This window comes from Xyrauchen texanus, chromosome 23 (assembly GCF_025860055.1).
Source record: "Xyrauchen texanus isolate HMW12.3.18 chromosome 23, RBS_HiC_50CHRs, whole genome shotgun sequence".
Taxonomy (NCBI): domain Eukaryota; kingdom Metazoa; phylum Chordata; class Actinopteri; order Cypriniformes; family Catostomidae; genus Xyrauchen; species Xyrauchen texanus.
In genome coordinates this window covers 11581383-11597755 of record NC_068298.1, presented here as the reverse complement: position 1 = coordinate 11597755, position 16373 = coordinate 11581383, and the positions used below count along the sequence as shown (strand labels likewise).

Sequence of the window (16373 nt, the reverse complement as noted above, 5' to 3'; positions counted from 1 at the left end):
TTAGTAAAGGGGGAACAGGATCAGGACACAGCTGGATTCAAACCTGCATTTCCCACATGAGCACCACGACTCAACCTGTTTGGAGCATGTATGACTACCACTAAACCATGGCTCTGATTACCTGGCTCTGTTTTAATGACTATATATTCCCTAGACCATCTATAATGTGATGCTTCAACAACTGATATTGCTCTAACTGCTAGGCCATGACTCCTACTGTACTTGCAAACTCCTATGTGTACTGCATTTGTGGCATAATTTTGACTCTTCTCTAATTTTCTTTAAATAAAATAAAAAATAAATAAAGCAAAAGTCGAGTTTACAGTGATGCATTTACAATGGAAATGAACGGGGCCAAAGTTTATAGGCAAAAATGGGGGCTGCCATTTTAGAATCACATGACCTGCTGAATACTACATGCTGAATCTTAGTAACTGTCTTATTATTGGATACATTACTCTTGGATTAAATTAATCATGGCTGATTGTGAATAGTGAATTCCTACATTGGCATCTGTAACTGAAAACTATTGATTTTGAATGATGCTGCATCCAAACCACAAGGTGTCACTGTAAGTCCAAGATGACACAAACAAAAAGTTACTGAGTGCACTTTTAAGATCAAATAACATATTTCAAATCAGCACTCAAATCCCACAATGATGGTATCATAAATTGCGCTTATTTGTTAAGATTATGCAAAAAAAAAAACGCACAAGGTTTAGACAAAAATGCACTTGACCCTTTTAGCTGTAATGCAAGACTTCCATTCCTACAGCTGCCAAATTCAGCATGAAGATTTCATCATATACAGTCTGAAAACGACGTATTCATTGTATTACCTTTACGCCTATTCATCCACACTAGAACTGTTTTCCTCTACCAAAAACTGAGTGTTGTGAAAACACTCCATTAAGTAACTTTTTGGAACACAATGACATTTGAAAAATGAAACTGAGTGGTGTGGATGTGGCCTGATAGTCACCCTCTTGTTAGCTTTTCTCCTCTAGTGACATTGTGCTGTGTGGCTTTGGCATGCCTGAATCCCATTGTTTTTGGGCTAAGAATGCAGTTCACATTGCCAGAGCAAGTGTGAGGGATAAGAAAGGACGATTGCCATTCTTTTAGCTGATTTTAGCCATGTAATTGCACAACACACCCAAGTCTGGCAAAAATACTTCTGAGGTCACTGTGCCATTATTAGCACTAACTGTGTGGAACCTAGGGATGTGCATCTCCATAACTGAGGCCGATGCGATACGCATCTCAATGCATAGCCTGCGATACGATACATTAAAGATACATATGAAGCAGCTACCGATGCAATACGATTCACCCCTATTACGATGCAGTGCGCTCTGATTTCGATTAGATTCAGCACAATGCGATTCAATGCAATACGGTGCAATGGGGAAAAATATGATGCTATGCAATCATAAATTAACTTAATTGCCTTCTGACTTCTAATTCATGTACCTTTCACAAAAAGGCCATTGTAGTGCAAATCCGAATGCGATGCGAATCGGTGAATCTTATCATCCCTAGTGGAACCAGAGTGGGCTGAGCTCCTGCAGAGCCTGGTTCTCAATTTGTAACCTGTACACATGCCACAATGCTTGGACATTGGTGCAGCATCTGGGTAGCTCACTTGCTTGGGTTTTCCCACCATTGAAGCTGGGGTTTTGAAACTGTGGTTGGAGCATTCCTAGACTTGGTTTGGTTCAGTGGCTCTGTAGGTGCTTGACTTCAAATGTGTAACTGGGTCATAAAGACTCTGTGGGGTGAAGATCAGAGAGAAATACTTGCTAGATTCCCATACCATCTACAAGTCCCACTCGGTTCCTCTTACATGTTGTCCCTGCTGAACTTCGTGAAAGAAGGGATCCCTCCCAGGGAAAACAAGGAGAAATGATGTCACCATGTGGAAGTATTGATGAAGGACGGAGTGATAAGAGAGCAGAAACATGAGAGAAAAGAAGTGAGGTCACAGAAGACTGGAAAAAAGACAGATCAGACCCCAGAGAGACCAAGATGCCAATGTAGAGTGCAAGACACTTATCTCTGCAATGTGATCCTGCCTCAACGGAAGGTGTGGGTGAGGGGAGGGATGGAGTGAGAGAAAGATGCACTGGGGAGGAGAGCAGAGGAGGCTCTTCACTAGCAGTAATGCCTCATTACCATGAGACGAATGCTTGGGCCCATGCAGCGTGTTAATGTGCTGCCCTTTACTAAATGTCATGCTAATCTGAGTATTAGTTTAAGCAGCCGCGTGGGCAGCTCCTCGGCAGAAACAGTGCTTTTTGCAGGAAATTTAATGAGAATGTTTGAATTGACGTTTTCCCTCACCCGCCCTCCTCCTCCTCTGTCCTGCTCAGTGTGGGCTCACCATCCTGCACCACGCCTAATCACAACCCTCCAAAAGCAGCTAATGTTTGGCATGTTAACTGGTTTTAATGCTGAACAGCACTAGGGTGAGGGAAGAGATGTCAGGGTATGATTTTATGGCCTGTTTTCGTTCCCTCACAGTCCCTGAGTGAGTAGAGCATATGAATGTAGTAAAAAGGAAGTGATGCTGTAGGGATAGAGTTTAAAGGAACAATTCATCCAAAAATGATTATCACTGATCTCACTGTGAATTCTGTGCCACTGAATTTTTCGGCTTAAATCAGTCTGTTCTTACCCGTGGCAAATTTTCAGAGCCAGCATAGCCTTCTCTGCTGGCCTAACATGCCAAATAAATAAATATATTTCATCTTTTCATTCTCAGTCACCTTTTTGCCTATGTATTGTTAATCGCTTTCCACTTTTACTTAATCTACAAACAAATAGAGAAAAACGAAAAGTTCATCCAGTCAGAATTTATTCCTTGATGCTTACAAGCAAAGAATAACAACTGTTTCACAAATTGCATGCCCAAATGCGAAGTCTGCAGTCTGAGCTCCACCCCCTTAGGCCTTCAGAATGTCTTCAGAATCCCTCAACAGTGCAAATGAATGGGCAACTAAAGTCAGATTGTCAGATTCATGAGCCAGTCAGATTGATTTATTTTTCTTGGTAGGTGTGATCTTTAGGAAATGTCCCGGTCGAGGCCTTCTAGCTGGCCTTGAGGGACACAGTCACGCTTTTAAGTGATGTATGTAATTCAAGAGCGAAAAGCGTTAAATCAAGCTGTCTGACCATTCGGCTGTCATCACTGCTGTTATTGCCATTGAGAAAGAGATAAAACAAAATTTATGTTCTGCATGACCGTGTGATTGCTTAATTTATTAAACAGGAAAGGAGGACTGATTTTTACTTCAAGTTAATTGGTAAGTGCTTTTTGCATTGTAATAGCAACATCAGGAGTTTTCTAAGTGTAAATTAGGCTGCTTGAGCATTCAGTGTTGTTCAAGTTTTGAAAAGTAGTGCTACGTTCCATTCATTTACATTTACATTTATGCATTTGGCAGACGCTTTTATCCAAAGCGACTTACAGTGCACTTATTACAGGGACAATCCCCCTGGAACAACCTGGAGTTAAGGGCCTTGCTCAAGGGCCCAACAGTGGCATCTTGGTGGTGCTGGGGCTTGAACCCCTGACCTTCTGGTCAGTAACCCTGAGCCTCAACCACTGAGCCACCACTGCCCCCATTCAACTCAGAAAGTCGGAATTTACAACTTCCTACAAGAAAAAGTGCAATGGAATGCATCTTGAAGTCAGAATTACAACTTGTAGGCTCGTGCAGAAATTCTCAACACCGATTTCGCCGAGATGCAGGTGCATGATGTCACACAAACATGTCGACACTCAGGGAGATAAACAAAGTAAGTGATAAACATTCACCTTATTAAGTAATATCGATAAACGAGTTTGTTTCCACATTACATTATATTAAAGCTTGTTTAACAAAGTCTGCAGAAACAGGTGTATAACACATTACAATCTTATATTAATCGTACACCTGAAGCACAAATAATAGCGCTGCAGCACTGTTTATCAGTTGTTTTGCTAGGAGACATCTCTAATGAGAGTCAAACCCCTGCTAAGCTAACGGGAGCATTGCAGTTTTGTTTCCTTAAACGTCATCTTCCGAATATCGTGGCATAGAATGCATATATGGTTGGAGATATCAAGTAGGAATATCCCACATCCAACTTGAGTGGAACGCAGCATAATCGTGTACCCTGACAAAACGAAATTTATTGCAAGCAACATTTAAATCACAAATATTATTAGATAGATTTTTCCAGGTATTATAGACCTCCTTGTTAGATTCATATTAAAAATTATGATTATTGAATGTCTGTTCGTGAGACGTTCACTTCACAAAACAGTCATACTGCAGTTAAAGTTAGGCTTGCTTGAGCATTAAGTGTCGTTTCAAGTTCTGGCTTTCGTGCGTGGACGTGTTTTTAAAATGTCAGTTGGTATTATTAGTTGACTGCCATGTAATGTATGATGACAGCATCTTATTCATTGTGAAACTGTGTTTTCTTAATGGCATGAATCACACTGAAGGCCTAGGCTGTAAATGCACAGCCCGCCACTGGTTCTTGGTTAGTAACCGATTACATGTAATCTGGATTATGTAATCAGATTACAAATATCAAGTACTTGTAATTAGATTACATTAAAAAATTGTAATTGTACTACAGTTACTTTTTTATAGATTACATGATTACATATTAATAAGGCAACGCAGTAAATTTGTTATTTATTGATTATCCTAAACATTCTCTTTTTTCAATCTTTAAAATGTTTCTTTCTAAATAAGCACACCACTGATTTACATTCAGTAAGTCTTCGAGTATTTTTAGAAGGGGGTGGTTGTGTGTATTACACTCAGAACTGATACCCACTACTAGCCAGCCAGGTGAAGATGGTGCGGTTTACCTCAGCATTTAACCACTGCTCATTTTTAAGAATGAAATTACTCCAATGGTGTGCAGTTCACACATTGAATTTAGTTGCTTCAAAGGATCTAGTGGATACCATGTCTAAGTGTGCTAACAAGTGTGCTAACTTGCAGTTCAGCTGCAAAATATGCAGCAATATGAAACAAAGCCCATCGCTCTACTGTGAATGGCTTAACCTCCAGTGTGCTATCTGTCTTCAGTGGGCTCAGAACTGTTTGAAATGCAATATATTTTCATCCTAAATCTGTATACAGCCATTTTCTAACTTTTGGATGAACCCATTCATTCTCAATGTGATAATGCACTGTGAATGTAGGATTTCTGTGGTCCTGTTCCTATTGGTTATAATCTTGTTAATAGTTCTGTTATGTCATTGTTTCATGGTCATTGTCTTGTTATCTTGCATGAAACTTGATGCAATTGTTCCTTGTGTGGCTTGGTAGAACGCTTCTGTTTGAAAATATTCTGCTCTTTTTGATTATTCTTGTTGTTCAAAATATTATATCTTGCATCTCAGCTTTGGAAAGGTGGTGGACTATCAGTAAGCAGTAAGGTTTAAAAGTGTTTCAGTGTTTTTAGATGAAAGCTGTCACCTAGCACCGTTGTTGTTGTTGCTGCTGATTTGGTGGCAAAAGCGGGTTGTAAAGCAAGTTGTTTTTAGTTGTTAATTATGTAATGTAGTCAACAGGAATGGATATTTTTCTAAACATACAGTACTGTGCAAAGGTTTAAGGCATTGTGAAAAATGTTGCATAGTGAAAATGTCTTCAAAAATAATGACGTAAAAAGTTTTCATTTATCAATTAACATCATACAAAGTCCAGTAAACATAAAAAAGCTACATCAATATTCGGTGTGACCAAAAAACAGCACCAGTTCTTCTAGGTCACCTGGACACTTTTCTTAGTTGTGGGCTGATAGGCTGTTCCAAGATTCTTGGAGAATTTGCAACAGTTCTTCTATCTATTTAGGCTTTCTCAACTGCTTCTGTCTCTTCATGTAATCCCAGACTGACTCTTTGTTCAGTGGGGGGCTCTGTGGGGGCCATGACATATGTTGCAGGGCTCCCTGTTCTTCTATTCTATTTGCAAAAGGAATGTTCAGGAGTTTAAAATTGATATGTCCTATTGACACACTAAAGCTGAAGATATATATAACCATTTTAAGACAATTTTTTTTTTTGTTAAGATTGATATTATGTGACTAAGACTTTTGGGCAGTACTGTATACCATGAACAACCATCAGTGGAGTAAAAATGTAATCTTAGGGAAATGCAACCTCAAAATCTCTCTCATCATTGACTATGTAAATATGATGATTACTTGGTTTCCATGGGACCAAAATGCACAATGCGCTATCAGGAAAAGGTAATTCCCACCCACCTGCAAAGGTTTTCATGTTGCCTGTTAGCTTAAGTCCCTTACAGCTTGGTCACACTCCATGACATCTTAGACATTAAACAATCTTGTTTAGTTATTCACGTTTCAAAGATACATAATTGACTTTACAGCTGCAGCTTGTAACACCGTCAGGCTGCTTGTGCAATAGTACTCTTGTAAGCACATGATTGTGCTGCATAATTGAATCTGTAAAACGTAAATATGTCTACAGGTTTGCTGATCTAGATAACTCTCCAAGATGAAGGAACGGGTAATAGCTCCTAACTTTGTGTATGTGTCATTTATAATGCAGTTTCGCTCAAGGAAAAACAGAGTATTTTATTTTCAGCTGACAGGAAATTGACTTCCCCTCATGCAAGAGGGTGACATGAGGTTGCTGAAATCTTCCACGGGTTTCTATTTGTTTTTATTGAGTTCCAGAATGGGCTGCTTGAAGCTAATATGCAGGCTAGGCGCACATCAAAGACACTCCACCTTCTCGCCCCCTATTTAAAAAATATTATGGCCTCAGGTCATTTTCTGTCTGTCAAAATACAGACAAAAGACCAATGGTTGCAAATGCTATGCTGATCTCTGGCGCCCCTTAGTGGTGCTAGCACAACATTTGAGAACATTTAGCCAATTCCAGTGATTTCGGCTCTCCCCAGTGGGAAGATTTATGTTCTGATTTTGTCTGTTTTCATTCTGATAATACAGCCTTATTTTTTGTTCCATTATATTCCCACCATCGCCACCTTCTCCGCAAAATACTCTTCCCATTTCCATCCCAGCCAGCAAGTAGGCCCTCAGACCGACTTAATGAAAGACGGCTGTCAAAACCAGAGACTGTGGATGAAAATATCCTTATATTATAATAAAGCCTGTCATCCATGGTGGTACTGATGTATCAAATGGACGGGTGGGAGATGTTTGGGGGGTCTAGCCGACAGACTGTAGTGTTTGTTGCAAAAGCCTGTTTTAAAACAGGAATTGAATTATGGGTCTGTAATGCAAACCACACGTGTTAATGTGTTGGGTCTTTGTTCAGCCAAGACCTCAGTGAACCGTACCCCCCCTATATCTGGGGACACTGATCTCTATCCACACATATGGCCTCAGCATTTTTGCAATGGAAAATACAGTTGTGAGCCAGTGCAAATATTAACTCACTGCCCACAATGAAAATTTTAATGTTAGTCTGTTTGTTTGCTTTACATTTCTGTATAGCTATGTTCATCGGGTGGATGTTTGAGGTGAATGAAAAAAGGGGACTTCACAGTTTATCTAATGTGACCTATAGAGTTTTCCCTATTTAGATGCCTGTATTTTTCAGTATTCTATAGTATTTTGAGTTTTTAATTGAAAAGATGGTTTACTCGAAAATAAATATTCTGTGCTCATTTACTCACACTCATGTTGAACTATCCCTTTAAGTAATGAGGTAATATGGAGTCAAGCTTCCATTGGGTAAATATTACATACCTGCCTCATAGAGAGATTTACACATTTTGACAGCATGTTGTCATTGAACTTAGTCTCCTCCCTTCTTAGAGGGAAGGAATTACTTGATCTGTTTTTCGGATGTATGTGTTTTTTCTACTCTACCAAAGAAAACCTTGTTTTAGGCTGAGGTGAGGATTAAGATACACTCTACCCACCACAATATCATTTCTCTCACCCTCTTCCCCCCTTCTCTCCCTGTCTCTATTGGTCTCTGTCCTCCTTTGCCAAACCACTGTCTCTAGCTGTCTGTAACTGCTTGTGTTCCATCCAGCAATAACTACTACAATACAGAATGGGGGTTTCTACAGCCTGACAGAACTGCTTTCTCATGATCTGGAGTTGGTTCAGAGGATACTGATAAGTTCATAACCCTAACAACTGCAGAATCACCTTTAAACAGCTCACAATTCCAGAAGTCAGCAGAGTCGGGGCCAATCATCATGCTGCATGCAGTGCAATGCAAGAAACTAAGAAAGAAATGGGCGAAAATCATCTGGCTGTGCCGGTGTGAGCACACTGTCACAGACAACGAGATGTGTCATAGAAGTTTTCAATTGTTCAAACATGAGCATGTGAAACGGAATCGCTCTCAGGAGTTCACACAGCCACTGTGCCAAGCTCAGCAGGATGTGATTTGTGTGCGCTAACTCAAAGAAAGAGAGAACTCATGGCCAACACAAGCGTTCTCTTTTCCCACAACTTCAGCTCTCCCCACATCACTGCCAGACTATGGCTCACTGAAAATACACCTGACAGAAGCTAATGTGGAAACCATGACATTTTTAGACAGTGTGGATGGAGATTTTATACGGCACATTAAGGCTTTTGTTTAATCTTAAAATGTAACTTTTAAAAGTCCATTTACTTCAGCAGTGGCATTTTGCAATCAGTCAAAACAGTCATTAACCAATCAACCTGCACTATATTTACCCAGAATCGCTGCATGGTCGAAAGCATTTTACCTTTAAAACAAAGTAATTTTGGCTACCTCATTTATAAGAAGTGGAGATTTAATATATATATATATATATATATATATATATATATATATATATATATATATATATATATATATATATATATATATACTGTATATACAGTAACCTCCTTAAACCCCTGCATGACTGCTGTGCATTTTTCCATTTCCCTTTTTGGTTTGTAACAAGTAGCACCTAATTAACAAGCAAAAAAATTAAAAATATTCTTGACCAAATAGTTTTTCTAAATATTGATGTCCACAAATGTGGACAGTGGGATTAAGTTGTTAAATTTTAAGTAATTTCCATCTATAGAAAGTCAGAGTTTTTTTCATCAAACAGTTTATAATTTTCCGGGAGTGTTGGTTATTCATGTTTTTGAGACGTTATAGACATTACAGCTGATTTTCTATAAAGCTGAATAAACCATTCTGATTAAAAATAATAGAGAGCATCATCAAATCACTGCCAACCATGTTAAAATACAATTTTGCATTATACAATTCTGAATCTATGTACTGATTATCATTGTCCCATGTCTGTCAAACATGTTGAGTGGTCCAAACGTCATCTACAGCATGAAGCTAAACTTTTGACCAGATGTTAGAAGTGAATGCACTAGGCTGCAAAGGAAAGCTATAAGATGCTCCCTTGCTCCCTAATTAGTAAATGGCTTAACCTCCAGTGTGCTATCTGTCTTCACTGGTCTCAGAACAGTTTGAAATGCACTATATTTTCATCCTAACTCTGTATACAGCCATTTTCTAACTTTTGGATGAACCCATTCATTCTCAGTGTGATCATGCACAGTGAATGTAGGATTTCTATGGTCATTGTTTCATGGTCATTATCTTGTTATCTTGTTTATTAGTTCAGTCTCCTGATTGGTTGTCTTGTTTACTTGTTACCCATGTCTGTGTATTTAAGCCCTCATGTTTGCCATTGTCTTGGGTCAGGTATATTAATGTAATGTTGTTTGGTTTTTAACGTCATGTTTATGTTCTGTTCATATTTTAATTTATGGTTTTTGGATTTCACATTTATAATAAACTGCACTTGAGTTATTCATCATCTCGTCTTCATCATCATGCCAGCCAATCGTTACATTATATTTTGTACCGATGTATGTTTTTTGAATCCCACAATGTGGGTTTATGTTTTCTCTTTTAATCGTTTAATATAATTTTGAGTGTGACAATGGTTTAGAGGGTGTACATGTATGCTAGGTTGGAAATCTCAAGGATTAATAGTGGTGTTTTTATTACATGATGTATTGTTCTGAAAGCAAAAAGAAACAAATTAAACACTGAACGTAAGCTGTCATCCACGCAGACTGACCGAAGCAAAGCGGGCCCGTTTATTCACACGATTAACCGAAAGTGGGAGTCTAGTCACATTTATACTTTTTGTTTAGCCTCCCATTCAGTTCATGAAAACATGCTGCATGATCATGAGGAACGATTACATCAAGATGTAGATTGGAATGCAGGTGTGGGGTTTATATAAATATAATAGTCAACTCCTCTCTCACCATTGCTGGCATGCCAGTGATTACCCCTCACGTGCCAATGCTGGCACCTGTGCCATAGGTTGTATAGCGAAGCCAATATGTAATGGCTACACATGTGGACGCGGGGTCTCACGAGATTAAATGTGAATTTAAATGGGACAGTTATCCCAAAAAATTGTATTGTCATCATTTAACCTCAGGTTGTTCCAAACCCGTATTATTTTATTTCCTGGAACAATAAAGGAGATGTTAAGATGTTAACGTTCTTCATAAAGTCTCCTTGTGTTGTTCCAGTGAACAGTTTTTTTTTTTGTTTTTTTTTTTATGAGTGATAAACCTGTACTGTCTCTTTGTTTTCTCTCAGTGTGGAGTCGGTGAATGATGGACTTTTCCACATGGTGGAGGTGCTGATCCAGAATCAGACCCTGAGCTTAGTGGTGGATCAAGGAGCACCTAAAAGCCTGGGAAAACTCCCCCGCCCTCCTTCAGTGGATCTCAATACACAACTTTATATTGGTGGTAAGATCAAAGCTGCTCTTAATGTGTATCTAAACTAAACTGAATTTCAGAAGTTTCAAAGCATTTCAAAGCTATTCCTGTAGATCATGTCTCTAGTAACACCACAGCTATTGGTTCGATTCCCAGGGAACATGCATTGATTACATCTTAATTACATCTTTGAATGAAAGAGACTACCATACAAATAAAGATATGAAATATGATAATGCTCTCAACAAAAGTGATCCTGCCAATAGTATTTGATATTAATTTCATAATGAAGAAGCTAAAATCCCTTACCGACTGTGTAAAGGAGTATAGGTGTCTGTATAAAATGTGTTTGAATTAATGATGATTGAAAATTAAAGACTGCATATTGATAGTAATTGTATTACATGTTATTTCTCTACACTTGAATGTAATAAATATATATTTGTTTATTTTTTAGGTGTCCCCTCTATAATTGGCACTGCAGGTTTGCGACCGGGTCCAGATCGTCCGTTCCAGTCCTTTAACGGCTGCATCAATAATGTACGGCTCAACGGGGAGCTTCAGGACCTAGGCAGTGGACTGGCAGGGGTAGAGGGCATCCTCCCGGGCTGTCACTCCTGTAGTGTTTGTGCTCAGGGTGCCTGCAGACAGAGAGGAGAAGCAGGCGTGACCTGCGAGTGTCCCACTGGCCACAGCGGCCCACTGTGTGAACAGAGGAATTCTCAGAGACCCTGCCAGAGCAACAGGTACACAAACAAACACACACACAAACAAACACACACACAAAAACTTTTAAAACAAAATATATACAGTACTATATTCCAACTATAACACCCATTCGCTTTCAAATTGAACTGAAACACAGAATAAATCTGTGCTAAATGTACAGGTTTAACAGTTATAACACAGAGTAAGGCTCTCTTTCTCCTTTGCAGGTGTTTGCATGGTGTGTGTGTACCAAAGGGCTCCTCCTACAGTTGTTCATGTGCAGAAGGATACTCAGGTCAATACTGTGAGAAGCGAGAAGAGCCAGCTGCCTGCAGAGGGCAGCACTGTGTGAATGGGCAGTGCAGAATGACGGCGAGTGGAGAACCGGTGTGCCACTGCCTGCCTGGATATACCGGGCTGACCTGTGAATCAGGTGAGATACCTTAACATTTTAATAATATAATACTTAATGTATTATAATAATGTATTATATTGATGCTTTATCTGATGCCTTGTCCTCCGTTCCACACAGAGCTGACGTGCCAAGGGGAGATGGTTCGAGAGCTGCTCAAGCGTCATATGGGTCATAAAAGCTGCACCTCCACCAGTAAAATCCCACGGGTGGAGTGTCCTCACGCCTGCCACTCGGGCCTCTGCTGCGCCCCCACCAAGAGCCGGAGACGGAAGATCGGCTTCAAGTGCTCTGATGGATCTTCCTTTTCCGAAGAGATGGAGACGTCTGTGGAGTGCGGCTGCACAAAGTGCCCATTGTAATAATAGCCCCAATCCCAAACCACAAGAAGATAGAGCGGAAAAGAAAATATATTGTAAAATAAACAAAACACAAATAGAACTTATTTTTATTAAGGGGTGTTTTTTTAAGGAAGAGACTGTTTTTATGATGACGTTGTCATATGAAAAGTAATTTTGTATCATCGAACAAAAACCATACAGATTAACATTCCTGAAAATATATGAATTATATAAATATGTATAAATCTATATAAGACCTAACCTTCAGAATTTATTTGGTATGTGTGTTGCATGTCTATTGTGAAGTGAGAGAGCGGAGAGACACTTTGATTGAGAAGTAGGTGGGCACAAGACTGAAATTAGCCCATGAAGCCAGGGAGGAAAAACCATAGACTCTGGTGAGCCTACTTCCTGTGCTCTGGTGGCGAAAAATGATCTGCTTCCTAACCCACCTGCCTTGTAATGGACCTCAAAGAGTTTACCTGCAGAATCCAAGGATTTGAGCCGTAATCCACAAAGCTTCCAGTGGCATGCAGTGTTACTTTTGTGCTCTATGGATCACTTTAGTGGTTTTTTTTTGTGTGTGTGTGTTTGTTGTTTGCTTTTGCCCATTCCAGAGAGGAGAAGCTACTGGTTTAAATGCTGCAACTATGAGTTTGAATCTTTTTGCATGACTGCATGGAAAAGTTAAATGTGAACTTGTAACATGCTGTTGTCAGGCAATAAAGCCATTGTAGGAACTATGATAGTTCACCTGCTGTCTACCTGTTTTAACTTGTACAGTTGCAAAATCCAAATGCATTTTCCATGATCCCAGCATCGGCAGGTGAAACAGTTGACTGCATCTCTAGTGCAAAGCACTTCATACTGACATAGTATTCCATCATATCCGCCCTTTATTAAAATATAAAATGCAAATATATTACACCCATTACTACTGTATTGTTTTATATATATATATATACTCTTTGTTTTGTTTTGTTGATGTTATTTTCATTTGTGTGAAGTAACACTTTATAGATGTCTTAAAGTAAGAGAGAGAGAGATAGAGAGAGAGCAAGAGGTCTATAGGTTTTCCAAAGGAAAATTAAGCAGTGTTAATGAATATTCAGCCTCATTCTGTCTCACCTTGTTTCGTCACATACTGTTAAAAAAGGTATAAGCAGAAGTTGGAATCCCCAGTGCAAGATGTTATGTTAGCACCTCTAATCAGAAGATTGGTGGGTTTAAGTTGTGTTTTCGAATAATAATTTGTTAAATATGAATTAGAGGGTGATTATTAACTTACAGTGAATGTTGAATTAAACTTGTAATGAAATACGGGATTGGATTTTTTGGAGTGTGATTCTTTTTTGTGCCTTGGATAAAATTACACTTTTAAAGAATGAAGTCTAGCATACAGGCAGCTTTAAAGGGATAGTTCACCCAAACTTTGGTTGCATCTTTTTTGTTTGTTTGTTTTTTCTCCATGAAATAATGAAAGTAAATGGTAACAGAATCTATGATTCTACCAAGCATCTCTCTCATTGTGTTCCACGGAAGAAAGTAATATAGGTTACGAACATTGCTGGGGGGGGGGCGGTTGTCATTGCTCCCCTTGATAATCCTTGCAGCCCCTAGAAACTTCTACCACCACACTCCAGGTTCAACGAAGAAACAACCACTTACCCACCCTAAATATCTAAATTAAAAATACAATCTATCCTAAATAATATCTAGCCTCATGAGGCGCTGTCTTATTTACTTTAGCACGGTCAAATTCCATGTGCAAAAAAGGCATGAGCGGGTGTTAAAACAACCTAAACTTAACGCTGAAGTTAGAAACTCACAGCTAAAACGATTTCCTTGTACATTGTAAATATTCAGTGTAGTTTTGGATGAAAACAGCTGCCAAATTAAGTAACTTCCAAATTTAAGAGCCAAAGTTCACCAAACTTGAACATTATGCGAAATTCCAACCCGATCTCATGAAAAGTAAATCATTTGCAAGGTGGCTATTTCCTGTGATGTCACACGATTTTGTTCACATAAACTTGCGACTTTATCACTTGCAAATTCCCAGATGTGTAATGCGGAAGTAAACGTGAGTTTCGTCCACAAGGTGTTAAGGACATACTTGGAAATTCTTCAGCAGATTCATGCAGATTTCCATTGAGATGACTGTAATGATTCTGAGGCCAATCCTTAAAGGGATAGTTAAGGCAAAAATGTATATTCTGTCATAATTTACTTACCCTCATGTCACTCCACACCTGTATGGATTTTGTTCTTTTGTGGAATACTGTCCCAGTGTTTTTTTTGTTCACACAGTGAAAGTCAATAGGGTCCAGTATTATTTTGGTCCCCATTGACTTTCATTGTATGGACAAAAACAATAGACACATTCTTCATAATATCTTCTTTTGTGAGTGACAGAATATTCATTTTTGGGTGAACTATCACTTTAATAAATCATGAAAGAAGTCACACTTTTGGGTGAACTATCCATTTATAATCTGTGTAAAGAGAATATGCATTTAGTTGTGTAGTCCACTAGATGACAGTAGATTGTTTTTAATGTCAATGACTCTTGCAGACACTAAGGGGTTTTTGCCTAGATACCATTCATCATTTTGGTAAGGGTTAGAGCTTGGCCTTGTCTGAAAAGCATACAATGGAAGGCTCCAATTACAGCCATGTTCTTGAGCCACAATAGGCGATTCTTTCCATACTTATGTTTTATAATTTCTAATTCCATGCATTTAGTGAATTAAGATGTTGGTGTATCACAGCACACCAACCACAAAACATCTGTGACCTGTTGTTTTTGAATAACTTGATCCACATCTTTTCTCTCAAGGTTAATGAAAATTGATAAACTGCAAGTCACTCTATGCAGAGCTCTGGGAAATCACAGTTAACGTGAAGATCAGGATGACCTACTAGTTCTATTATCTCTCTTAATAATCCACAGAAAAAGAGGGATTTTAATAGCATTCAGATTAAATGGAAAGCATCCCAAATTACCCATAACAATATGGCAGTAATACACAGCTGCATTGAGTGCTTGTGGCGCGATACATCCACTTGTTTATTGAAGAGGCTAATCTTTCCATAAGTCTAGTCCTCGTGAGAATCTGTGTTTACAAAAGGACGGATCTGCGCCTCTTTCATGCCATTCAAATCCTTTCAAGTGCACAGTCATTATGTTCAGTAGCTTGCCTCTTAACCCTGGTTCTCTCACATGCAGCTCTTCCTCCTGTGAGTCGAGATGAAGAGGTAAACTGCCGGGGCATGTCACATTATTGAGGCAATATAATGCTTACGATTCTTCCACATTAGCAACACATTGCGGTCATGTGAGGAAGAGCTTCTTAGGCAGAAGAATGGAGGAAATTGCCTCATAGTTCAAACACAGATGTATTGTAGAAAATGAATGGAAATACTTTTAAAGTTGTGCCAAGAACCAACTCCAGGCCTGTTTGCATACATCCTGAAATTCCTAAATGTTTTTCTTCTGATATTTACTTATTGTTGAGTAACATTTTTAAATAACTGTCATACTTTTTATTTTTCAGAGGATCTGCCTTTTTTTTCATAAGATGAGGCTATCTTGACCACATTGGATGTGATGTGCAATATGGCATTGACAGATAGCATGACACTGTGTGAAAGAAAGTTCCCACCACACAGCAGGTTATAATCATGCTGAGATAACAGACAGATGGTGCCCAACTGCAGGGAAGCTACTTGCCAGAACGTTCTACATTGTCAAACAGAATATACTTACCAGTGTTGTATAAAGTATCCATTCTTGAGTACAAGAAAAGAAACCTTCATGGAAATGAATTCAAGTAAAAGTTAAAGTAGCTCATAAGAAAACGACTTAAGTAAAAGTATTAAAGTAACTGATATAAAATGTACAAGTATCAAAATTACAAGTAAACGGCATAAATTCATAATGAACAGTTCATTAAACCCATTGCAACTTATTTGATTGGTGGTGCTCATCATTTAATCACACCCATGCCATCCCAGATGTGTATGGCTTTCTCTCAGATTCAGGTTTTTTCAGATTCAGCTCTATGTGTCAATTCAATGCAAGTGAATGGTGGCCAAACATTTCAAGTTACAAAAAGCACATTAAGAGAGCATAAAGTTATCCATACTACTACAGTT

The 16373-nt window shown here is 38.8% G+C and overlaps 1 protein-coding gene across 1 annotated transcript in view; it reads left to right on the top strand.

Moving 5' to 3' along the window:
- Positions 1 to 12966, top strand: part of LOC127663495 (slit homolog 3 protein-like) — a 204084-nt gene extending 191118 nt beyond the window's left edge. The window contains 4 exon segments of the mRNA XM_052155095.1: positions 10630 to 10784; positions 11212 to 11500; positions 11690 to 11895; positions 11995 to 12966. Coding sequence (XP_052011055.1) covers positions 10630 to 10784; positions 11212 to 11500; positions 11690 to 11895; positions 11995 to 12236 — 892 coding nt within the window. The 3' untranslated portion in view covers positions 12237 to 12966.
- The last annotated feature ends 3407 nt before the right edge of the window (positions 12967 to 16373 follow it).